The 25,490-nt window shown below is 37.2% G+C and overlaps 1 protein-coding gene across 2 annotated transcripts in view; it reads left to right on the forward strand.

Moving 5' to 3' along the window:
- Nucleotides 1-5,890: 5,890 nt before the first annotated feature.
- The window catches only part of LOC136348505 (atrial natriuretic peptide receptor 1-like), a 34,556-nt gene continuing 14,956 nt past the window's right edge, over nt 5,891-25,490 (forward strand). For both annotated transcript variants that reach the window (XM_066299395.1, XM_066299397.1), the window contains exons 1-11: nt 5,891-6,280; nt 7,553-7,730; nt 9,993-10,179; nt 10,236-10,444; nt 10,502-10,616; nt 10,674-10,954; nt 14,606-14,809; nt 14,862-14,946; nt 15,046-15,160; nt 15,209-15,698; nt 16,457-16,609. In XM_066299395.1, the coding sequence (XP_066155492.1) occupies nt 6,026-6,280; nt 7,553-7,730; nt 9,993-10,179; nt 10,236-10,444; nt 10,502-10,616; nt 10,674-10,954; nt 14,606-14,809; nt 14,862-14,946; nt 15,046-15,160; nt 15,209-15,698; nt 16,457-16,609 (2,272 nt within the window). In that variant the 5' untranslated portion in view covers nt 5,891-6,025. The remainder of the gene's footprint in view (nt 6,281-7,552; nt 7,731-9,992; nt 10,180-10,235; nt 10,445-10,501; nt 10,617-10,673; nt 10,955-14,605; nt 14,810-14,861; nt 14,947-15,045; nt 15,161-15,208; nt 15,699-16,456; nt 16,610-25,490) is intronic.

A 25,490-nucleotide genomic window follows, 5' to 3' on the forward strand; every position in this document is an offset into this window, starting at 1 on the left:
TACTCTTCATTGTGCTGTATTTTCCTGTGTTAAACTATGTAGTTAAAACAAAACAGAGTATTAAAGAAATAGCACCAAACCTCGCGTTTCATTTGCTACATCACTTTCAACCCAGAACTACAAAATGGACAGTCCTGGGCGTTGGCTCCACTTCGGAAATTTTTGGGGACAATTGTGATACTGAAAAATTTATATTTAAAAAACTTTCGACATCAATCTCACTCTTGTTGCGGTCGAAACGTAAAATCCTTCCCTCTAGATTTTCCTAAGATGGATTTTCCAGCGTCATACAAGGAGTGTCGGAAAGGTGTTGCCCGATTTTAGGAGATTATAAAGAGCGACAAGTTAAATCGCTTTACCTCATGAACACGTATCTGGAAATGAGTCATTAAAGCACTAGGCAAAAAACACGTTATGAAATGCATATGTTTTTTTGTATTGACGACTTTCTGCATTTCTGTCTTCCAAAGTAATTATTAAAAAAGAAAAACGATTAAGTATTACGAGAGTTGATCGAAATTGCGGCCACCAACTTGCCGACATGCGGTCGTACGCCGAACCACTCGAAGAAGAGCACGTGGATCTTTCTCAACGCAGCCACCACTCTTCCAACTAATTCTTCTTCTGTTGTTACAGTGTTACAGTTGTTGCGCAAACTAGTAATTTGAGGTAACCCCAAAAAAGAAATCGAGATGGATTAGATCTGGATTTCGGGCGGGCCAGTTAACGGGTCGTCCAATCTAACCCTCAGGAAATTGTAAGTTTAAGTGGTCCCACATGTCGCAAGTAAAATGTGCCGGAGCTCCATCATGCTGAGACCACTTCCTTTGGCGGATATTCAACGGAACATTTTTGAGTAACTCACGAAGTACAGTCCAACGACTCCACTGGCCAAAACCAATATCAGTTCTCTACTAACGTGGGGCACAATTTCCTATTATGCCAACCCACGTGTTGGTAGAGAACTGATGTTGGTTAGACTTCTTAAATGTTCCATAAGGATTTCGGTGGCTCCAAATATGGCTATTACGGCTATTAAAGTAATTTTCTATAAACAAATAAATTTAAAAAAATAAAAAAATTTAACAATTTTTCTGCCTGCGCCTTTACGACTCATTTCCGGATATATGTTTGTGAGGCAAAATGACTTAACTTATCACCCTTCATAACCTCCAAAAGTTTGGCAATACGTTTCTGCAACACCCGTATAGTGAGTTCACACTATCCAATAATCGATATTAAGCGTTAATCGCTGTGAATTTCGGCATCAGTCTTTTGGGGCTCGAAAAGGATTTCATAAGCTACGTTTTGACATGTTTCGATTTAAAAAAAGTCACGAAAAGCGCTCAAATAGGCCTTCGAAGTGGCACGATTTTAAACCTAAATAAATAACTTGCGTATTTTAAATAAAGTGCCCCAACTCAAAACTACAATTTTCGTTAACGTCACTCTATTCCTAAACCCAGTCATTTTTGAGTTCTCAAAAATTGCCCCTTTTTGGTTTTTAAACGTTTTGATAGTCATATCACCTCAATTTTGACAGTTTTTGTTCTTGCCTGTTTTCATACGTATACACTCCCAGTTTGTAGAAATCGTTCAAGGAAGCCAGCGAAACTGATGGCTTCTGGATGGCGTCTCTCAGGAAACTGAGCAACATAACTTTTACTGGCCAGAAAACAAGTTTTCTCACTTGTCCCGAAACAAAATTCGTATCAATCAACGCCTCTTATGAAAAATTCATTATTTTAAAGAAGAATTTAAGCAATTTTTGCAATCAAACACGAATGAAAATCTGAAAATTCAGAAGCTATTTATTGTCTTAGATCCATGGCACTCATAAACTGCAAACTGTGACAAGCGTACTTCATAAATTGGAGAAGATATCAAAGTGAGTAGAACGAAAAAAAATCAAAATAACATTTTTCACGACTGTCGAAACGTTTAAAATCCAAAAAGGGCCAATTTTCGAGATCTCAGAAATGGTTGGGTTTCGGAGTGGGGTAATACTAACAAAGGTACAGATTTCGGAATTACGAACGCGATACCGTCGAGATCCCCTTTGAAAGGACCAAGTTATTGAGGGTGAAAGTCGTGCAACTTCAGAGGTCCATTTCGGAAGTTGTGGTGGACTTTTTAAAGTTAAAACACGTCAAAATGTAGCTTAGCCCTTTTGCACCCTAAAAAACTGCGTTCGAAAATCACGCCGTTCAGTGCGGAAAACTCATTTCGGTGGACAGACGCAGTTGTCAAATATGGTCGAATGGCAAATTTTAAAGATGGGACACCTTACACAAACCGACCTCAAAATTTGGGGAGAAATCCGAAACTTGCAAAAAAAATCGAGGGGTCGCGTTTAAAATCGTCGCACTTCCTGACGCCATCCTGTACATTCGAAAATCATTCCTGGAAATACCCCTTTGCGCGCTGTGTATTCCTGCAGAAGAAGGGAATGGTTAGCTTTATTGGTACAAGAGCTAAGGAAGCATGACATGGAGAACCCTGTACACTTTTAAGGGGGAGAGGAGCGTTGACGAATTTCCTTTAGAGCTCTAGCAATAATAATTTGCAACGACTTCTCGTTAATCATTTTAAAAGACTTCAACATCCACGCTAACAATCGTCTATATGTGTGTGCAACGTAAGAGCATGTGAGCCCTTTACAAGGCTTGTGCGTTCCAGAAACTAATTTAACGTAATCGAAATTTGCTCAGACTAATATATGTATATATTTGAAGATATTATCTGGAAAACCACTCTATCATTTATCCAGAAATGTCTAATTGTTTAATATGGTTGGCACATATTAACCCGGTATATTAGAGTTTTTGTCAGCATGAAAAATTAATTAACCATACCTACCTGATAGAGACGTAATGCACTGATCAATTGCTCAAACGTAAATAACAACAAAGGCCACGTTATTCTTCTAGTTCCTACATACACAATTCATTTTTCATTATTCAAATCAGATTTGGTGATGGTTTTCGTAAAGGTTGTGATGCGTGAATCATCAATGTCGGAATAAGAACACCCAGTAGAAGAACGAAGGTATCGTTTGTGTAGGTATAAAAAACAGATAATTAAATAAATTATTATTATTATTTCCCACACCCCACTTTTCAGGCAGATTTAATAGACACTTCAAATATGTAGATAAAGGTATTCGAGTATGCTACTCATGATTAGGATCTCTGAAACCATGAAAGATACGGAGTTAGTCGAATTCGGGTAAACTCGCACATTTTTAGTTCAGGAAGTATTCGAAAAACTCCGATATTTGCTCGAATGGTTTATATTTTTGTCTGATATTAGCTGAAAGACGTTTCTAAAAATAAATATCACTTGATCATACGCACATTTTCCTCTTCAGAGATTGTTGTGTGAATTTTAATGCAACGTTTCCTCGGCACAGTTCTGCGAAATCCCTCGATCTTCTGCTGCTTACACACTCCCAATTATTATAAACATTTGTTAGAAAAATAGCTGTGAGTCCTCAGGGAGCTTGCTCGCTTATTAGGGATTGAAACGAAGAAATCTCGCAGTGTTTCTCATATTTTACATGTTCACATTTCATGCAAATTAATCCTGCAGACTTTCGTTTTCACATCGTTTCTTCCCTAAGTTTCAACACTGCTCGAATTCGTCGATATCCCCTCCGACTCCTTAGCAAACATTCAATGTTGTTCTCAATTATTGTCAATTGTAAGTGGTGCGAAATTTTTAAATATCCCGTCAAAAAATACTTTCTCGATTTTATCGATTATCGTTATCGATTATCGAAATAACGGGAGTTTTCTAAACTTTAAAGTGCGATTTTATTCGACATAGAAGCACGCGAGGTTGAGGCGGATTAATCGTCGTCGCATTTCTTATGATTTTTCAGATGCCTGCGTTGAGCAACGGTCATGAAGAGCTCTGGACAATCTCGGTTTAGCGCATTGCACCGACCTCAATAAATTAAATAGAGCTCACACCACGCTCCTGTACATATGATGGTAGTTCTTCAATCTATTATACCATTTAAGTCGTTTTTTGCCTTCGGTATGTAATTAGTTTCCCACCCAGACGTCACGTCTCACCTAGGGTAATCTTTCCGTAAGAAAGTTTACTCTAAAAACGCTTAATCCTCATGTGCATCTCGCAGTTTATTAATTCACGCTGGCTGGGATTTATTAATTATTGTTATTAATATTCGTATTTCCATTAACTTTATCATTTTATCGTGTTATACGCTTATATTTCTAATTGCCATATCACAAGTATACATCGATAAGAAGCAGAACCGTAACCACTTCAGCTTCGCTTAAAATTAATAATGATTTTCACGGACGTGCAGGATGGCAAATGTACATGGGGGGTCAAAAGTTTCGCACAAATTCGTCAAAAATTCAAGGAAATATTTACATATAACACGTCACGTTCAGTTCTGCATTTTTTTACATAACAGACGTGTACACAGGGTTGCCCGTTTAGCACACGAGTGCAGTTTTTCATTTCTCTCTTATGCAGCCCCCTGTATGTTATGACGTTTTTGAATTCCTTGAGGAATTTTGAACGCATTTTATGTAGCATATCGCCGTATAAATTCGGCAGTTATTAAAATATTTGAGGCAATATGGCGCATTCAGGGCTGCCGCTAGATCGCCTATCGACTAACCCGAACTAACCTGAACTCTGGGATGATCTGAAACAGGGTTTGTTTAAATAAGAGCACGATGTGGATGAGTTAAAATTACTTAAGAAGTTCGACAAATGTCTCGTCGATTGATAAGAAAAGTTTTCGAGAAGTTTCAATCGCGGCTCGTCCACTGCCAGGAAGCCGACGGGGCACAGTTCGAACGTCAGCTAGCAGTAGCCTGCACTAGTATATTTCAAGTATTAATGGCCCCATCGTCATTCCTATTATTTTTAATCTGCCTTACTTGCACGTGGGCATGTTACATGAAAAACGTTTCCTTTAGGTTTTAACGCCGGACTTTCGTTCCCCTACGCATGTAGGTGAATCGCGGTTCGAAAAACGTTTGTGACACCCTCCGTACCGCGAGATCATAAAGAAATCACCCTGTAGACGACATGATATCGCATATGAACTTGCACAAGACATGCCTCGGACATTTCAAAGTGCACTTTTGGGTCTTTTTGAGTAACCGCCCTTCGCGAATTATTCGTGTTCAGCGGGGATAGAGCTTAGTCGCAGGGAGATTTACTGCATTGTAGGATTGCATTATTGCACAACTGGAGCTTTGACAATTTTGATAGGAATTCCGCCTTAATTTCTTCGCTTGCCGCATTCTACCTTTGTCCTAATCAGACGGAGCACCTCAGTTTTGGAGAATGTTTAAAATTTTATTTATTCAGCGACATATTTCCCCCAAACTATGCGGCTTTGAAAATATAGTCCACGGTGCAGGACGGTTGCATAGAGGATAGCTTATGTACCGATTCTCGCATTTGCGGACTTCCATCAATTTTTGATTCGAATCGGATTGTCCGTGCGTCAGCCTCTCGGCGGTGCTCCCAAGGAAATAATAGTTTATATAAAAATGTTAATTGTTTATACGGATATGTCAAAGATGCGTTATATTTAACACGTTGCGATTGAAGATTTTGATTAAAAACTTTCCGCGAGGACAAGAAAGTTTACGTTAAAATTTCATAAATGCAAACGCGTAGGTAGGTAGAGGTATAACGGTGGTTATACCTACAGAGTCTCGATCGGAACGTTTAAAAATACATCAATCTGAATTTAATTAATCCATTGCACCGTTTCTCGCTTTCGTCTAAAATTTAACATGTCGATAAACAAGCAAAATCAACAAATAAATAAATCCAATCCGGATGGTCTTCAGTACAGTCCTGCAAAATGATTATCGTGGTATATAAGTATAACTACGCGGTCTATGATATCAATATTCGCTATCATCAGCTATCAAGGCATCAGTCTATCGAAGTCTTTTAGAAAATGTGTTTGAAAGTGCGGGTAGTGAATCACAGCCGAATGACACCGACCTGAACGAACTTAGTGATGCTACTTGAACTAGCAGTGATCTTGTTCGGTCTTCCTTCTTTTTCTCCCTCCGGATTTAACACTACCATCCTCAAGTACGACACGTGGCCCATTGGCAATTGCTCTTCGATGTTTAACAGCACCTCTCCCGACATCTGCAAGGCTGAGTCTCTGGAGAAGGAAGCCTGCAGGATTTGCAATGCCACTGGCTGTTTTTTACACATAGCAGTACTCTTCCCGAATAGTGATAAATACATCCTAAATCTCAACAGGGTAAAACACTTTTAATTTCGATAGTTATCTACCGTTGTCTCGTCGAAGTGCCGGTTAATGTTATGAATAAATAGCTACTTGTAGTGCCGCTTTACACGTACATTTAAATAAATGATACCTACTCGCCAGCGCTGATTAAAGCGGCATTAATGTTGGTAAACAACGCATCCATTTTCCCAAATTTTAATATGTCGAAAGTAATTTGCGTTGCACACAGACCCTCCCTGTATAAAATACGGGCGTCACGTTACACAATATAATGTTACCTAGTTTTTCATTACCAAATTTCCTCGTGCCTTTATAATTAGAAAATTCTAACAAGGACGGAGGCGCCAGACAGAGGACAAAGTACGCCCTCCTTAGAGGGGAAAATAACCCTTAAAATTTCGTTAATCTAAATTTATTTCGAGCTGGACGCATACCAATTTTCTCGCAGATAAATACTCGTTCGTCGCATTTAATGTAAAAATCGTCTTATGAACACCTGATAAAGTGACTTCCAGGCCAGTTGTTCCAAGATATACCGTAAATAGACTTAGGTAAATAACACATATCAATACATACTCATATTGATTTTTTCATAATCGACTCGATTTCGCCAAATTTCGGTTTGCACCACATGCAGTATCCAATTTGGCGTGCTGTTGCAATCTGTAACATCTCTCGTGGATACGTAAGTGGAATTGTTGAGCTCCTAATTTGGTCCTAGAAATACAATGTTGAACAAACACCCGAAAATAGCGAACAATGTGTCGAAATATGAATAGCATCCTCAACCCATCGCTTAATGATTTTTTTAGAATTCGACTTGCTCAACAATATGATTGATTATTATTTACTAGCATCTGATTGCGTTGATTTATCGGATTGGTGACAACACTATCTGCACTGTGTTGGGTTAATTAAAGGAGCATAAAGCTGACACATGTGTTTTAGAGTCGGGCTATCCGCAGAAAACAACGGTATTGTGAAAAACTAAAAAAGGCTTAAAAATCTATACTTAATGTCATCTAAAAATAGTCAGAATGAGTCCAATAATTAAAGATAACTTATCACCTAAGTTTCAATATAAAGGTAAAAGTAGTTCAAGTTGCCACAAGCGCTCTAAATTGTGTACTACCGGGAGGGATCAAAATATTATGAAAACTTGTCGAAAATCGCATTTCGATTTGCGATAAAAAAGCAAAAAAAATATCGATATGATAAGTGAGACTCCTTCCTAATCTCATTAGATTAAAGTCGAACATTATTTATCATAAAATTCTGTTGCAGACCTCGACTGTCATTTACGAAGCTATTGAAAAAGCCAAAGAGATTCTCACAGACGTAACTTTCGAAATTAAATCCTTCGATGATGAGTGTAAGGCTGATACAGGTTTGAAACAAATAATTGTCGCCAACGACTGGTGTCCCCATGTCATCATTGGCTTCACGTGCGATTACACCCTCGGTAAGTAAACCCCATCCGGTATCCTTCTCCTACGTTAAATGTACAAAAAATTTATCTCATTTACGTTCCTGCTGTTCCATAAGAGATAACATTTTATCAATTTCACTATACGCAGAAAGTGCCCATAGTGGTTGATAACCCGTTTGGTATGCGGCAAATTTGTTTACAAATTAACTAGAACTCAACTCGACTACTGCCTGATACCTTTTATTATGCCTGCATTAAAAAGAGTTTTTCCTGCAATACTTTTTCCCGGAATTATACCGGTTATGTCGGAAAGTTTGCAAAAGGTGGGCATGCGCACGTTAAAAATTCATTTTAACGTTGACCAATGTAAAAAATTAACTTAAAAAAAAGTTACTTGAAGGAAATTTTTACGATATGATTTTTTTTTTTAAGGATCTAGTTCAAGCATTAAAATTGGCTGTAGTTGTTTCCTTCATGAAATTATGGAAAAACATATTTTTTCTTGTTTTATTTCAATTCCTGAAACTTCAAAATTTTGAAAAATGTTTAACTACGTCTCATTCGAAACTCACTGGTAACTATTAATTAGCGTTATCATTTGAAATTTGGGTTTTTTAACGTTCATCTAAAAGCTCTGTAAAAATTCAAACGGACGAGTTTAAATTAAGTGCGATATATTTACACATGACAATCGTCCAAATTTGATTAAATTAGTATGGTTTTTAAGAAAATAACGATTTCCCGCACTATTTTTAGAATGTACAAGCACGTTAACCTTGAAAATTTCAGCGTTTGCACAGAAGTAGGTTACGAAATGGAAAATTGTCCACGGTGCCTCCCCCCCCTCTCCTAAAAAAAAGGACAAAGCTATAACTCAATTATTTATGATAAAATTTTGATGAATTAAAAACCAAATAAAATTATATTTGTCTACGAAGTAACGTCAAAGTTGTTTTTTTTTAATTAACTTTTTTGCTTTAAGTGTCAAATTCACAATTTTAAATAGAACTCCATATTTTTTACATTTTTCGATAAAAAAAATATTTTTCTGAATTCAATGATGTATCACAAGGTAATATTAAAACAATTCTTAACTAAAAAATAAAAAAAAAATTATTGAGCAATATGAGTTACGTACCCATCTATATCCTAAACTTGGACATTACGAGTTATGTAACTGCCTGTATCTCCATCAGGCCTTCTGCGTTGTGCTGTGACCATTTGCATTTCATTCGATTTTATCCTATTGTATCACCTTGTAAAAAGTCTCCTGGCGCCATGGACTAGTGGTGCCCCCCATATGATACCCAGCGAAAGAGGACACAGTGAAGCCGCCCTCAACTATTGGGACTGTATCATTCATCCTCATAATTTTCTGTGGGCAGTAATGCCACAAGTGCAATTATCGTAAATTGGTTGTTTAGTGCAATAAAAATGGTTATTAGTGTCGTTATTGGCGATAATTGTTAAGAGTGAATTTCGACAAATACATTGTTAAATTCAAAAAAAACTTTATTTGTTATGTCAATGAAGCCAGTGAATTAGAGCTCAAAAAAATAAGTTTTTCAATTTTTTTCAATTTAAAATTGTTTTACCATTAACCTGTCATGCATAATTAAAATTCAGAAAAATATTTTTTATAAAAAAATATGAAGTTCGATTCGAAATTCCGACGTCGACATTTGAAGCAGAAGTTGAGTTTTAAAAAATCAACTTTGACGTTACTTCGTAGTCTGAAAAGTATAATTTTATTTGGTTTTTTGTACATAAAAATCCATTCACAAACGACTGAGTTGTAGCTTTGCCCGTTTGTTTTTGAGACACCGTGTAAAATAGAATATTTACAAGCAAATCTGCTCGATGGTAACTTCCCTGGTTTCATTTGACTATTATGGATAGTCATTTTACATTCAAAGGGGAGTCAAAGGAAGTCGGTCATCAGTGCCATTTCGCTAATTAGATTTTAATGGAGCCAAGGCACTGACTGATGACTTCGACTCATATTTCAAAATTTTTTTGAAAAATGTCTTCAATGATCTGCGTTATTTTGTGAATATTTTTGTTCAATTTCACTCGCCATTTATCTATAATACTCCGTTGCAACCAGTGAAGTGAATCCCAATCGGATCCATCTGCAAATTTCCATTCCATTAAGCTATTACTTCCTTCAAATGCATCGCACCTACTTCTACGTAAACGCCAAAAATTCCACATTTAAGCTATTTCTCGTGAAAATAAATCTTTTTTTCACTTAATTTTTCACCATGCAATTGATAAACTGCAATTTGGTTTTAGCTGGTGTTGCAAGGGTGGCCAAGGTCTTGGGTGAATATGGATCCCCCCTTTTGTCACCCAGTGGTTTCACCTTTGACTTCACTTCAATAAAAAAAGTACAAATGACAGATGAATTTTACCATTTGGTTAATATAGGATCGGCAGGGTATGCATCCCATGGAGAGTTTCTGCATTTAGTAGCTGAAAAGTATGTACTCACGTTGCTTTTAGAAGATTGAATTCTAAACACCACTAATTTTTCAGCTACCAATGGAGCAAATTTGTAATAATGATGCAAAATAACGACATGAGCGAAATAGCTGGCGAAAATGCTTGCTACCTGCTACTATCTACTTTAATACAAGAGTTTGCGGGGGGCGGTAAAGACATTGACTATATATCTGCTAACATGGAAGTGCTCAATATTACTTACGAAAACTTGCTAAAAGAGAAAGTAGGAGTGAATTACGGGAGTATGTAGTTTAGGTGTTCAGGCATAACACGGTTTGTGTAAAGCAGACAATTTGCAGTAATGTTGACATGCGCAAATCATTCAGAAATACGCAAATTAGCCATAGAGGCTGCTAAGCTGGGCATGATGGAGAAAAACGAATACGTGTTCCTGAACTTTGCCCTTTACAACAAGTAGGAAAATATGAGCTATGATGAACTCCGATATAATTAAATCTACTGAAATTTCAGCGCGCCATATCCAGATAGGCCCTGGTATGACGACAACGACATAGAGAATAACGAACTAGCCAAAAAGGGTTTTAGTGCAATTCTTACGTTTTATCCATACAGGGAGGCCGAATTCGACAAAGTTTTCAACCAGTCGTTTAGAGGCTCGTTTTACTTGGATGACGTCTATAATGGCATGCTCATATACGCTGAAGCTATTAAAAATATGACTGTCACTCAAAGAATCGATTCCCTGAAGGGGTGTGACGTAATACAGTATATGATGGGAAAGACGTATCAAGGTAAGAAGCGTGCCTTAACGGGGTAGTCTAGTGTGAACGTCTAAAAATAAGCACGTTTTCAACATTTTTTTTAATCCATATCACTTTAGACCACAGGAATGAACGGTTCCTTATTTTGAAAAAATGACTTTTTTGATATCTTAATACGTGATTTTCAAAAAAAAAAAAAAAAAAAAAAAAAAAAAATGCGGATTTTTTTATTTATTTTCCACGTAATTATCTGCAAGCTTTCGGGGTCGTGGAGCGAATAGGGGTGCCAGGTGGGGTAAAATACAGCAACATAAAAACAGTTGAAGAGCAAATAAATAATGTATGGAAACTTCACCCAACCTAACCATGGTCACACCCACCATTAATATATTAACTCTTTTTGAATTATGTTACATGTTTTTATTTAGATAAGAGTGGTTTGGTCAGGTTTGGTTTAGTTTCAACATATTATTTATTATATTTTTAGACTTTTTGTTGTTGTATTTTACCCCCACCCAGTAGCCCAATTCACTCCACGACCCTGAAAGCTTCCGGATGCTTACAGTAACCCACAAAAGCATTGGCATTATGCATTGCTACCTATGAAAGTGTTGCTAAATTTTTGTGAAATAACAATGTATAATTTTAACTAAATGTATGTATTCCAGTATGTATACATACTAATAACGTTATGTAAATTGTTTCCAAATCTTAAACCTGCTCGTAGAAAAACAAGATTAATTTGTTCTAATTAAAAATAAATTCCACAGGAGTCTTCATACAGATAAAAAAAAACTATTTTTTTAAAACTATTTTTACAAAAAATAAGATCAATTAATACCCGGTGGGACGCCCCTTTTGTCTCAGGACCTTCAGTAAACGGTTTGGCATTGGCTAAACTAACTTTCTTCTAACTTCACCTGATATTTTTTTTAATATTTTTACAAGACAACTCTTTTTAAGTCACTTTTTTCCGAATATGTTTCCAGTAAACGTGGCGTATTGTATATCAACCACTGGCGTACTACATAAGATTTATGTTTCGGGTCATTATCTTGCTAAAAGTAATAGTTGCGTGCCAACCCCAATTTTTCCGCTCTGTGCTTTAAATTTTCCTTTAAGATATTAAGGTACACTTGATGATTGGTGATTTCGTCAATTATTACTAAATTTCCTACACCAGATTCCGACATGCAACCCTAGACCATTATTCCGCCTCCACCATGTTTGACGGTTGGAATTACATTTATCAGATTTCCTTCTCCAGTTTTTCTCCACGCTTTTCTTCGTCCACCTGGTTCAAAAATATTGAATTTGCTCTAATCTGACGTCATAAAATTTTTTCTAAATTTGGGATTTGTCGCTCGGTATTATTTAGAAAAATCACGACGCTTCTTTCTATTTACCAGTGTTTCTTTCGTGCACTACCACCTTTATATCCTCTTCTATGAGAACTTCTATGAGTTTTTTCTTCGTCGACAGTATTTCCGAAGTACTGCCCAACTTCCGAAGCCAACATTGAAGCAGATTTTTTAGAATTTCTCTTGAATTCATTTAAAATGCGTCTTGTTTCCTTTTGCGATATCAATTTTGAATGCCCAATTCGCGGTTTATTCTAAATTGTGCTTTCGAGCTTGAAACGGTTATCAACTTTTTGAACAGGAGAGCGACTCCTTCTCACGATTTTTGAAATATAATTCTAAGACTTTCCTTCTCTTTTTTTAAATTTATTATTTTTTGTTCACCTACACTTAACTTTCCTCTGGCCATATTCAAAAAACTAATCAACAAAACAAGAAATAAATAGGTGCATTCGACCAGAAACTTGTGCATTTTTATGTAGTGTATTTTTGATTTTTGTATCCATTAATATTGAAAACCAGTGTCGTGCATCAAGACTTTTGCGGATGTAACCTATAGTTAGAAAAATAAATTACATTTTTTAATTGGTAAGTTAAATTTTTTTGTGCAAATTGTTATTATTACTGGTAGCACGTATAAAAAATATACATTTACATGTAATAAAATAATTTTTTTTTTTTATATATAGAAAATATTAACATTTTCAATGAAATGAAAATAAGGAAAAATACCCGCAATTTTCTCTCTCTTCTTTCAAAAATCACGTATTACAATAACAAAGAAGTCATTTTTTCAAAGAAAAAATATGAATTTTTAGTGGGTTAAGGTGATGTGTTACCCGTGTTCTTTTTCGAAAAGCATAGCATAAATTGAAGAGGCTTTTTTTCCCAGGAAAGATATGATTTAGGACAGTAGAATTATTATATTTTTTTGTAATTTAAAAATATGCATTTATTTACTCATAAAGTTGCTTCATATCGACCAAAAAAATATACTGCTGTCGCAGGTAAAAAGAGACACACTTACTGCGCTGTAGATGAGGTAAAAGTATGCGCCAGAATAAAAAATTCCAACATGATTGAGGCACAGACGAAAGACATGAATGCGTTGAATATCATGTTAAATCTTAAAGTTAATATGTTCAGTAGCTTTTGAGTAGTCACCTGCGCCGGGTGAAAATGTCGTTGTGAGTAAAACACGCAGAAACTTTCAAATGACAAAGTCAAAAAAACCTACTTTGCGAGCAATTCGCAATTTCAGAATCATCCATAAATCTCACTTTTACGACGTAACAGTCATCTTCAGTAACTCTGGTCTCTTCTCTGGCGACGCGAGGTTCTTTCGAAGCATCGACGCATCGGAACTGCGCCGGTCTGCCCAGCGAAGGTGGTCGCGGTCGTGCTCAGGGATGAAACGTAAGCTTTCTGGACCGAGCACGCATCTCATGATCTCCGAAAACCCTCAAAATGGATGCATGGTCTTCGTTGAACACGCGTGCAGCAACATGAGTGGCAATTTCCAAGGTTTTCCTGCTCCGAAATACATCTTTCGGTGTCAAACGCCAAATGCAAGAGTTAACACCCTCGTTGTTGTTTTACGTGTTCGAATCTAAACAATTCTCGAGAAAACCGTGTCGGCACAAATCTTCATGTATTGGCAATGGAGTCTGTGGAGCTTCTTCATCGAAAACAAACGGACGAGGATACGTAGTTTCTTTGGCTTCATGGTGTTGCCGCTTACACCACGAGTCTCCGCCTTCAGGACGAAGATGATTCTGAAGCTTTTCGTCTGCAGAAATTTCGCGATGATGCGTACCCCATGTTGATTTGCACACGTCCGCCGCTATATCAGGATGTCGTTTAGATGCTGATCCGTAATGCTACAACAGATTTTGCATTTCCTCGTTGGTAAAAGTCGCAGTTTTCGACTCAGGTTTTGGTTGCACGACTCGGTTTCTTCAATGTTCAAACAGCATTCGTCCGCAATTACATTTGTAGAAATAGTGGGAAAACAAGGCGTTTTATGTCATCGTGCTGTAAAATAATATTCAAATAGACACAAACGGGAAAAATTCGAATGTACGCCCTATCTGTCCACTTCAAATCCCTGGGGGGCACTCTTGGTGCCGTTCCGAACTGCCGCCTTTGATACGTTATTATTAGTCAAAAAGGGCGAAATCACCGATACCGGCTATGGGATTTTGATTCTGTGCCCATGAACCATCGAAAAACACAAAAAATCATAAAATTTTTTACTCGTCACGCTAGACTGTCCCCTTTAAGCATTAATTAAAAAAACTTACTTGATTGGGCCTGACAGACAAAAACAACGAGGAATTGGTAATCAATTGCAACGCGCAGAAAGTTGCCGATTACGCCTTGGTGGCCCAAGATGAAAATGGAGTGTCCAAAATCATAGGAGTGTATTCGACGAGATATAGAAACGTGACTTTTTGGGAACCTGGTAACGTCACGTTCCCTCCTGATGTACCTAAATGCGGCTACGATCTCTCGAAGTGTCCCAGTAAGTGCCAAAGTACCACATCAAATCCCGATCTCTGATCAGTTGATTTCAGCTTACGATAAAGTAGACATCTTAGTTATTATTTTAGTTTGTGTAATATTTATTGGACTGATTATAGTTGGAAGTATGTTTTACAGGTAAGTGCACCTTTCTAACCAGTAGAAATAATAATTAAAACGCCCTCAAATCCGAAATTAAAAACACAAAATATCAACTTAATTAAAACGTTCTTGTAGACATTACAGATTAAAAGCTGAGATTTACTCGGAAGCGTGGAAAGTCAATTATGACGATATAGCCTTCCTATCAAAAGATAGGAGGAGCAGCATTCATTCCATTGCTCCTTTAAAGGTAAGTTCAATTACACTTTAAGATTATGTTTAATAATAGATTTGTTAGGAAATGGATGAAATGAGCTTAGCGGGGGACAAGCAACTCTTCGCCCAAGTGGGGTATTACAAATCAATCAGAGTGGCCATAAAAAAACTACCGGACATCAAAGTCCACTTAAAACACAAACAGCTACGCGAGCTGAACACGATGAAAAATCTATCCAACGACAATCTTGTCAAGTTTTACGGGGCCTGCATCGACAACCCCAACAACTGCCTACTAATCGAGTATTGTCCGAAGGGTAGTCTGCAGGATATTTTAGAGAACCCCCAGTACAATTTGGACTGGTTGTTTAGGATATCCTTAATATTGGACATAGTCAGGGGGATGCATTATCTGCACGGCAGCCCCATTAAATCTCATGGAGCTCTCAAATCCTCTAACTGCTTAATAGACAGTAGATTTGTGTTAAAAATCTCAGACTTTGGCCTGCACTTTCTGAGAAGCAATGAGAAAAATAGCGAATCGGAGGAAGATTCGTATCAGTATTGGAAAAGTAAGGTTCTGGATTAATCACAGCGAGGTTGTATACAGTGTGTTATGAAAATTCGGTCAATGCGTAAATGTTTCCAGAAGTTGTTCGTTTTCGTCAAATGTCAAAAACACGTTCCTTTTAATGACAAATTTAAATGACACCGATTACATTGATGCCTGTCAAACTTGCGACGTCGCCATCAAATTTTTAATAGTAACACGTGATACCCTAAATGAATGGTTCGTTAATGGTGAATGTTATTTTAAAATTTCGGTGAATTTTAAGCTCAACACATGGAAACATGCCAAGCAATCCAAATTGCTCGTGTTAATGATTACTGTTAGTTTTCGCGGCAATGTATAAAATCTGCAAGGATTCTGGCAATGTCGTGAATCTTATCGTACCAGTACCAGTTAGAACGAGCAACTCACGATATCTGACTCACTCCCCCTTGTATGCTGGGCGTAGCTAAATCCACTGAAATTTCACTAACATATTCAGAATTTAATCTTCCGTCGATGATTGAAAAAATCATTCTGGCATGACAACTTTAAGGCGTGTCCATGAAAATAACTATCAGTTTCGTCATAATCTAAATTTTTTATAAGTAAAAAGAAGCCTCGCCTATAGCGTTTTTAGGTTTGGACAGGCACCAATTATTCAAGGCAATATTAAAGAGTTTCCAAAGTTTTGTCACACTCTGTATAACTTTAATGGAGCTTTCGTTATGTCCTCATTGCAAGCTGCATCTTACTAAACATGGCCCTTCTCTATTTAAGGATATCTCTGGACTGCTCCGGAACATTTGAGGATACCACCGACACCTGAGGGAACACCAAAGGGCGACGTGTATTCTTTTGGTATAATTATGGAAGAAATAATCATGAGGGAAGGTGTTTTCTACATCAAAGGGTCTGCTTTGGAGCCTAAAGGTAAGAAAATCAAATACGCACGTACTTCTACCTGTAAAAATACTGAGCTTTTCGTAACAAGAAATTTAGTCAGTGCATTTAATTACAAACATACATTTCGATAACTTATAATTCCATCCCTTACTAATGCCTAGTATTCTTGACCTCCTGGGATGAAGCAGATAAATATACAGGGTGTCATTTAAGTGCGTGGCAAGGGGTGAACCTTTCAGTAGTTCTAAGATGGAGAGTTTGTATAAACGTAGGTTCCAAGGTACGGGATGCACACTTTTCTTCAAATAGTTTTTTTGTAAAAATGTTTATAATCCTTTAGCCGGTTTTATTGAAATTTGGCAGTGTCAATTATGGTTATTATTGTTATTTACGCGCCACTGACTTTTTAAAAACTCTTATATAGTTTCTTCGCAATTAATCACAGTCTCGGCCGGCCAGGCCTCCGAATTTAAGTCAGTTATATTTTTTCTTTCGGGCATGTAAAGTCCTTCGCTTATAGAACTCCGGTCAACATTGAAGAAGAATCAATACGACGGATACAGAATTCATGTAATCAGATAAGACATAAGCCGGTAATATTTGAGCGTGTTCGGCAATCGATGTTAAGACGAGCTGGTGCTCATATTGAAGTTGAAGGAGGACATCTTCAATAACTATTGTAAATTTCGTGTTAAATATTATTGAATGTTCTTTTACTAAGAGAGTTGCACACTATTTGCTCGATGGTAGTTTTAAGAAAGCGTATTTATTAGATTTTTCTTAAATTTTTTGCATTACCCCCGTACACTCCGCTAGCAAAGGGAGTTAAATAATTTATAGTTTTAAAAACTTCTTTTGCACTATAATAAAAACTGTCACCAAGTCCTAACATCATATCAGTTTGCGTTTTCTCGTTGTTTACGATTTTTTTTCAAGTTTCACACCTTATATTTTGAAAATAAAGCATTGCCGGACCTACGTTTATATTAAACTTTTCGTCTCGGAATCACTCAAAGCATCATCCCTCGAAGTTAACATATAATACGGAATATTACATATAATACGTATTTTAGTCCAAAACTCCTTGATAAACCTAAAGAATTCGTAAAAAGAGCTTTTCTCCATCATCCATTACGAAATTAAATGTACCGACCGAAGATAGTAGTCGCGAAAGCAAATACTAACACATGCGTGTGTTAGGAAAAATGAATGAATGATGGACGCAGCGCAATGAACTACTCTGGCTAAGTGGATTAGCAACCCATTATTGTGTTAGGGTATCCGACGGAATATTCTACCAAAAGCTTATTTATATCATACAGGTCTCAAAAAACGACGAAATATCAAAGGCATCGTCTAGCCGAAAATCATGAATGTGGTTCGATTCCCAGTTTTAGTAAGATAAAATTTTTTTTGTATATGTTTCGTGTCCTCAGACAAAATAGCCGTACGTAACTCGTTGAAATTTTCTTAACACACTCGCCCGCTTGCCACCCTCGCCTGCGCCTCTGTGCAACATTTCACACAAATATTCCAAATCTGTCAAATGTCGAGGATTTGCCCGGAAGTATGGAAAGAATGCGAAATTCAGCTAATTCTGCCAAACCCATTAAATGGCATCAGTTCAAACGCGGAAAAGTGCATTGGAACGAATTGAAATTTTCCAAAACGACGATTTTTCCACGAAAGTACAAAATCAAGACGAAATGCTCATAGGTCAGCAAAATTTATCAAATTAATCTTTATATATAAGTTGAAATATCATTATATTTTATTTAAATTCGTCGTTCGTTCAGAGTTATTCTCTAGACTTGTTATATAAATATACACGTCACATATACGATGTGAACATAAAGTCAACCCTCATTTAAATTCAGGACATTCTAAGATATTAAAGGAAATAAATTGATAAATGGATCTCGACTTTCATTGTAATTGCGACTACATATGACACCATAACATATGTAGTACGTCCGAAAGTAGCACCTAAACTTTCGATCAACATCATGCAGGACTGACACTTTTAAAGGGAGGACGGACCATATGTTCACCCTGTATAAAAATGCAAACATTTTCAAAAATATAATTTTCAATTATTGATTGACATTTTTTTCGCGATCGGTTGGCTGTTGGTAATACGGGGGTAGTTTCGTGCTTTAGCAAATCGACAAGAAGCTTTAAAGCTTAAATCGTTAATTTCTGACTGTTTTAACAACTTAAAGGTAAATGTGAACCATTTCCGGTTATTTGCGCTGGTCGTCATTACCAGATATGTAACGTTTTCTACGATCCCTCTCACTCTTTGCATCGCAAAGCTGATTTAATTCAGCCTATCGGGCTGCATTCATACACGAATTAATGCTCAGTAGAAGAACCAAAAACGAACTTATAAAGCCGTTGCTTAATGGAAATCGATTTTTAACAAAAGTTTAATTTGGACACTATACATTTTTCACGTGTAACTTTTTCAACTACGTCAGACATTTCTTTCGACAAGAAGCGGCCCCTGCCGCCCGGAGGCGAAATTTAAATTATCAGAGAAGTTTACGAGCTTATTTCCGCAACCCGCCCTACGCCCCTCGTGCTAATAAATATCCGCCGCATAAAACGGCATCCGACAGTCGCAACATTGCTCCCGTAGGGGAAATATGTCTGACTGGAAACCCCCGACTTCGTCCGAAGTCGCGGGGCGACCTGGTCCGCTGAAGCCCCCCGACGTGGGCCCCAATATTTCCCGTGTGAGAAGTCCTGATAAGAAACAAGAGCAAATGAGGATGAGTCTAAACCTGCCAGCTAGAGAAGACACTCCTAGTCCTGGAGGTTCAAATTCTACCAGTCCAAGACGCGCTGTGAGCCCCCTCTTGGAAGTGCGAAGGCCAATTTGTACTCTCAATTGTGACAACTGTAGCTACGCTCTCTTTCATCGGTTTGGACTCATACCTGGAGACTCAAGTAACTATAAAACTTGAATATTACTTTTTTCTCTTGTCCTGGACGAATGAAAGTAATGCGACAAAAATTTCATATCTGTGCAAATCTGATTTAAATCGCAAATATGTTGCACATTTCTCTGAGGTGTAGGAGAGCCGTTTTGTAATATAATTCTCAGGGGCATGATATGCCGTTCTTCGTTCATAGCAAATTTTTATCGATTTCGGGTCCACACGCACATTCGGAATTTGGGTGGCGAATCAAAAGAAGTTTTTTTCTGTCCAAAGGGACGCTTTACATGACCGAGTTCAAATAAAATGTTTAATTACTGAGGGAATAATACGTCATCATTTTAAGTCCGCCCCATATGTCTGTCTGTCTGGACAATAATGAGATAATTCACTGTTAATAAAGTAAGAGCCCAAATTCTGATTTATTTTTCGCTATTCTATCCTATAGTAAAATGAATCACTGTTTTTCTTAAGGTTTCGGACGGAAAAATGTTCTTAGTCACTAATAAGGAAAAAAGATGGCTTACGTAAGCATTATTTGCGCTACTCCCCATAATAGTAAAACGTGGTTCGCATACAAAACGAGACTTCAAAATTTCAGGGAAGGGCGTAATCTCTTATTCCTCTGAAAACATAATAATAAGGCTTGCGGCAAAGGAAAAACCGTAGGTACAGGGTGTTGCGTAAAGCTATCGTGACGGGAAAGAGCACCATAGTGGGTCGTCTTTGAAATGGTGTATTTACTGGGAGTAAAAAAAAAAAGGTTTCAAACGTTACGCTCTCCCTATACAACTTAAATTTTCAGCATTTTTTTGGATATACACAGTGTCCGGTTTTTTTACATCGGGATTTTAACTACGTATTCAACGCATAAAAATAATATTGATCCGTTATATAAACTATATCCGAGAAATGCTTTGTCAAGGATATACGGGATGTTGGAGTTTCATATTTTCTTCCAACTTATCGTTTGCAGCTGTCGAAGTTTTCGAGATATTTAGCTTAAATTTTAAACAAAAATTAATAGCATGACGAGACGGACGCCCTTCACATTATCCCCTGGCGGTGTGGGCAGCTGGCTACACGCAAACTACCCCCAGAGATGAACAGGTCGTGGAGGAGCGATTTTTTTGCCATCCCCGATCGTCCGATCTATCACCTCTAAATTTGTATGTTTGGAGGTATGCGAAGGAAAATGTGTATTCTACACCTGTAAACTCTCAAGAAGAATTTATAAGGCGAATAAGAAAGTCAGCTCTTAGAACAACTGTTTAGAATTTGAGAGACGTTCGGCGCTCTTATGCAGACATTTAAATTTACGTGTAGAATGTAATGCCGATGCTTTCGAACAATTTCTGTAATAACAATTAATTGATTTTGACTTAAGTTATTTTGTTACAGAATAAATTATCGTTTTTCGATTTATTCTGCATTTGAAGTTGCCGTCGCTCTCTTGTGTACCATTATTTTTTATTTCTCTTCTGTTAAACATTCGTTTTACCCTTAGATCGTCGATAAATAACTATTTGCTGCGGTTTACACCGTAGTAGCGTGTCAGAAAATGTAAGGTCAGTAAAATATCAGAAAATGTAAGGTCAGTAGAATGTCAGAAAATGTAAGGTCAGTAAAATGTCAGAAAATGTAAGGTCAGTAAAATGTCAGAAAATGTAAGGTCAGGAGAATGTCAGAAAATGAAAGAGCAGGAGAATGTCAGAAAATGTGAGGTCAGTAGAATGTCAGAAAATGTAAGGTCAGGAGAATGTCAGAAAATGAAAGAGCAGGAGAATGTCAGAAAATGTGAGGTCAGTAGAATATCAGAAAATGGAAGGTCAGTAGAATGTCAGAAAATGTAAGGTCAAGAGAATGTCAGAAAATGTAAGGTCAGGAGAATGTCAAAAAATGTAAGGTCACTAGAATGTCAGAAATATCATAAATCATCTAAACTTACTCGATCAAAAAATAGCATGCGCTACTTCTCAATTTTGTGAATAACTGAAAAACGGTGAAATACTGAAATGGTCAACACGCATAAAAGTTTTTATATTAAACAGGCAGTTTAAATATTAAAATTAAATAATTTATGGCTCACCTAAAAAAAATTGAGCGTTAAAACGGGTCATAACGGCAAAAAGTATCGCCTTGTACATTTTCATGATCATCTAATATTGTCTAATCATGTAGACGCCAAAGAACAACCCACTCCCAAAGTCTGAGCTAGATATCCCAAAGCCCTAGGGAGATACAAAGGTGAATTTACAAAAAAAATATAAAACTTTAACATCCTGTGTTTGCTTAACACAGCTTTTCCCAAATACAATTTGTATAACAAATTGATATTATTTTCATGCGCGGAATTCATGATTAAGATCCTACTAAAAAAAGCCCGAACACTCTGTATAAGAGTATTGATTAGATTTTTTTCTATCGTTGACCGCAGAGGATGCGTGATCATTTACGTACCATACCTACCTTGACTCTGAATTTTTCAATAACCAGGTAGATTGGGTATATAAAACTCTCAAAAAATACCTTTGAATTTCGATTATCTGAATTGATCAGTTAAGGCATTTCCGAGCGTATTGAATATTAAATTGAGCAGTTATCATGTGCGGATTGCGAAAGATTTAATTATTGTTGAATTATTGAATTCTGTTAGAGCCGCATCATCAAGAGCACGTATTACGCTATTCGATAGGCTAAAATGTGTTACTACAATAGGCAGGATTGCCTTGTCAAGCGAGTCGCTGAGTGAAACGCAACAAGGTGGAAATAACAGCAGTTTCAAAGAGCTCGATGAAACAGCCTATGTAGATTAGCGAGTTAAATTAATAAGGAAAATGGCTGAATTCGATTCGATTTGAATTCGAACCAAATTTCGATCGAAGGAGGTCGTCTTTTCGGACAACCTACAGGGCTATTTATTTCACAGCGTCCAATGCACAAACCGCACTATTTATATCGCCAAATTTGCTCGGACTTGTTTTTGAAACTTAAAGCCAGTCGAAGCATTAAATCTGCTATTTTTCCAGCAGGTGAAGAAAAAAGTGGATTGAACCTGAATAAAAATCGATTGTTTTTAATTGCCCTCAGACCCAATCAATCGTAAAACATGTTTTGAAATGCATTTTCCTGCAATTTCGTTAAAGGGCCCTTTCGTTATTTTTCATCCGATCCGTACACACAATAGTTTTAATTATCGAATCAGGGCTCTTGAATAGTGTCGAGATAAAATTTGGTAAAACTAAATTTACTACGGTGAAGTAAACGCGAGTGCCGCTGTAAAAGATTTGAAGGGCACATCTAGGGCAATATAATACATGAGCAGCGTCAAGGTGTTGCCACTTTGTTCTCGAATTTATCCCGCATAGTTAATAAACTTTATGGAATAAAATACTCGTGATGGGTCTGTTCCCTTCAAAGAAATCCAGTTTTACTCCAATTTTTCATTACTTGGGGCGCTCAAAGACACGATGATCAATTATTTCGATTGTGTCCCGCAGTTTACTTTCTTTTCATACTTAAATGCGTGGAACCAATTTAACTCGAGAAGAAGCATAATAATTGGAAATTGCAATACGGGTGGGACGGAAATAGAAGATATTATTGATCATCACTTAATCATTCATTTTTAGGAGAATAATAACGTCAAATTGTAGGAGCTACGAGGAAAGCGAAAATCGAACTTTATTAACACAAATATCTATAAATAACTGATATTTTCGAAATGTCGACGTCTAAAGTACGATTGTTGCGCGAGTTACGATTGTCGACAGTGTAAAAAGCGCTATTTTCGAAACTTCGATAATTCGAGAACGGCTGAAAATTCGAACTGGACACTCTAAGAGAAACGTTCTTAGAAAATTGCTAAAAAAGAGTTGAATCACATGAGGCTTTTTTAATTCACCTCAGTGCTTAAAATTATGTTCGTCCTGCAGCTCGGCCTGCCAGGCAGAGAGTTCTCGTGTTGCATTTTACCAGTAAATTTTACATAAATTATAATGCATTTTCTATTTTACGTTATAAAAACATCATCAATAAACCACCAACTGCACATTTAATTAAGAAGTGACGTACATGGACATAGGGCGGCACACTTCTGACATTCCCTCTGTGCAGTTTTAGATAAAAATTATGACTACTAAATGATCATTACGGAAGTGAATAGACCACATGTGGCAAATCGGCCCTAAACCTGCAGGTATCGAAGTTACTGCAGAAGGTACGGGGTCGGTTAAGTGTGGGATGTTTTGCCGGAAAGTCGTACCTGTTCTTGAAAAGCGGTTCAGGTTTTGCCATTATCGGAAAAAATGGAAAGAAACGAAAAACAGCATTTTTAACTTTGCAGACGCGAGCTTACGGCAGCGTAGACGCTCTTCGTCATTAAATAATACCTGAGCTACGGCAACCATGTGCACTTGTATGCACCGCCTTTACCTATCTTGTGCAGTAATCCATGGGCTGAGTTTTAGTATGACGCCAAAACTACCTTATTGCTGTAATAATCACCAAAATTCGACTTGTGTCAGGCACCAATTCGAGTTCCGTGGTACCAAACGATTTTTTTTCACATGGCGGGACGGTTCCCGCTCCACTTCCAGGAAGCTACCGAGCGTTTCCGCTCGTCATAGGGAACAGTACTGTTAAATATACAGGGTGAGTCGGGGGGATCGTGCCAAACTTCAGAAGCGTGTTGTATAGGAAAAATAAATGTAAAAAAACTCAAATGTTGTTATCCGATTTTCGTTTTTTACAAGTTATAGCGTAAATAAAATTAAAACATAAAATTAAAAAAATTATAAATTTCATAAGAAATTCCATAAATTAACGTTTGGATATCATAGTAAATGTTCAAAAATATTTCCATTAACTTCTAAACATTTTCGGCTTCGTCTACGAAGAGCATTCGTTGCGCTCCTGATCGTTTCATGTCTTTCTTTAATGGCAGCTGCAGCATTTCTAATGCGTTGAATTGGTGCATCTTGAGTGTCCACTTTTACTCTGTACACTTCAGTTTTAAACCAACCCCACAAACGATAGTCTAGTGGTGTGAGGTCTGGAGACCTCGGAGGCCAACTAATAGGGCCACCACGACCAATACAACGTTTCTTATGAAATTTATAATTTTTTTAAATTTTATGTTTTAATTTTATTTACGCTATAACTTGTAAACAAACGAAAATCGGATAACAATATTTGAGTTTTTTTATGTTTATTTTTCATGTACAACACGCTCCTGAAGTTTGGCACGACCCTCCCGACTCACCCTGTGGATGAAAGTGTTGGCGATTTTTCAGAACGCGAAGGCAATAGTGTAAGCACTTACCTACTCATAAAATAGGAGATTGGGGAACGTATGACGGACGTCCCTGGCCATCTGAAGCTGAATGCGGAAGTGGAAAAGAGAAGATAATGGTTCCTAAGAAATTTAGATGTGAAACCTAATGAAAAAATTTTTTCAAGGGAACAGCGAATTCCCCTCTTTTCAGAGGTGATATTTTTGGTATTGTGCGTTACAGGTAGAGGTGCGGTGATATCTTTGAAGTGCTTATTCCAATTCTCTTCCCGCATCGAAATTGATCGCTAAGACTTACCCGATCGTCGTCCTCGTTTGTGGTATTATTGGGTTGTTGTATTAAGTTACGATGATACAAAAAGTGTTATACAACACTTCATTGTTATATGACGAATTACGTCTGGCACATTTTAGCATGTAATGTGAATAGCCTGTAATGTGGTAATTAATCATAGTCTCGTACGATATCACTGCGAATGCCAGTAGCAAAGCCAAGATTTATGTTTGGAGGATCACAAGAAATTCACGAAGCAATGTGCCTGACACTGCTCCATAATTACTTTACCAATAAATACGGCTTGCTCGAAGGAAACAGAATTAAAATGTAACATGCATTTTCCAAGACTTTTCACTGATCTCATTCCAAAGTCCATTTATTCCTACGTATTTGGAC

The sequence above is a fragment of the Euwallacea fornicatus genome, chromosome 33, assembly GCF_040115645.1.
Source record: "Euwallacea fornicatus isolate EFF26 chromosome 33, ASM4011564v1, whole genome shotgun sequence".
NCBI classification, from domain to species: Eukaryota; Metazoa; Arthropoda; class Insecta; order Coleoptera; family Curculionidae; genus Euwallacea; species Euwallacea fornicatus.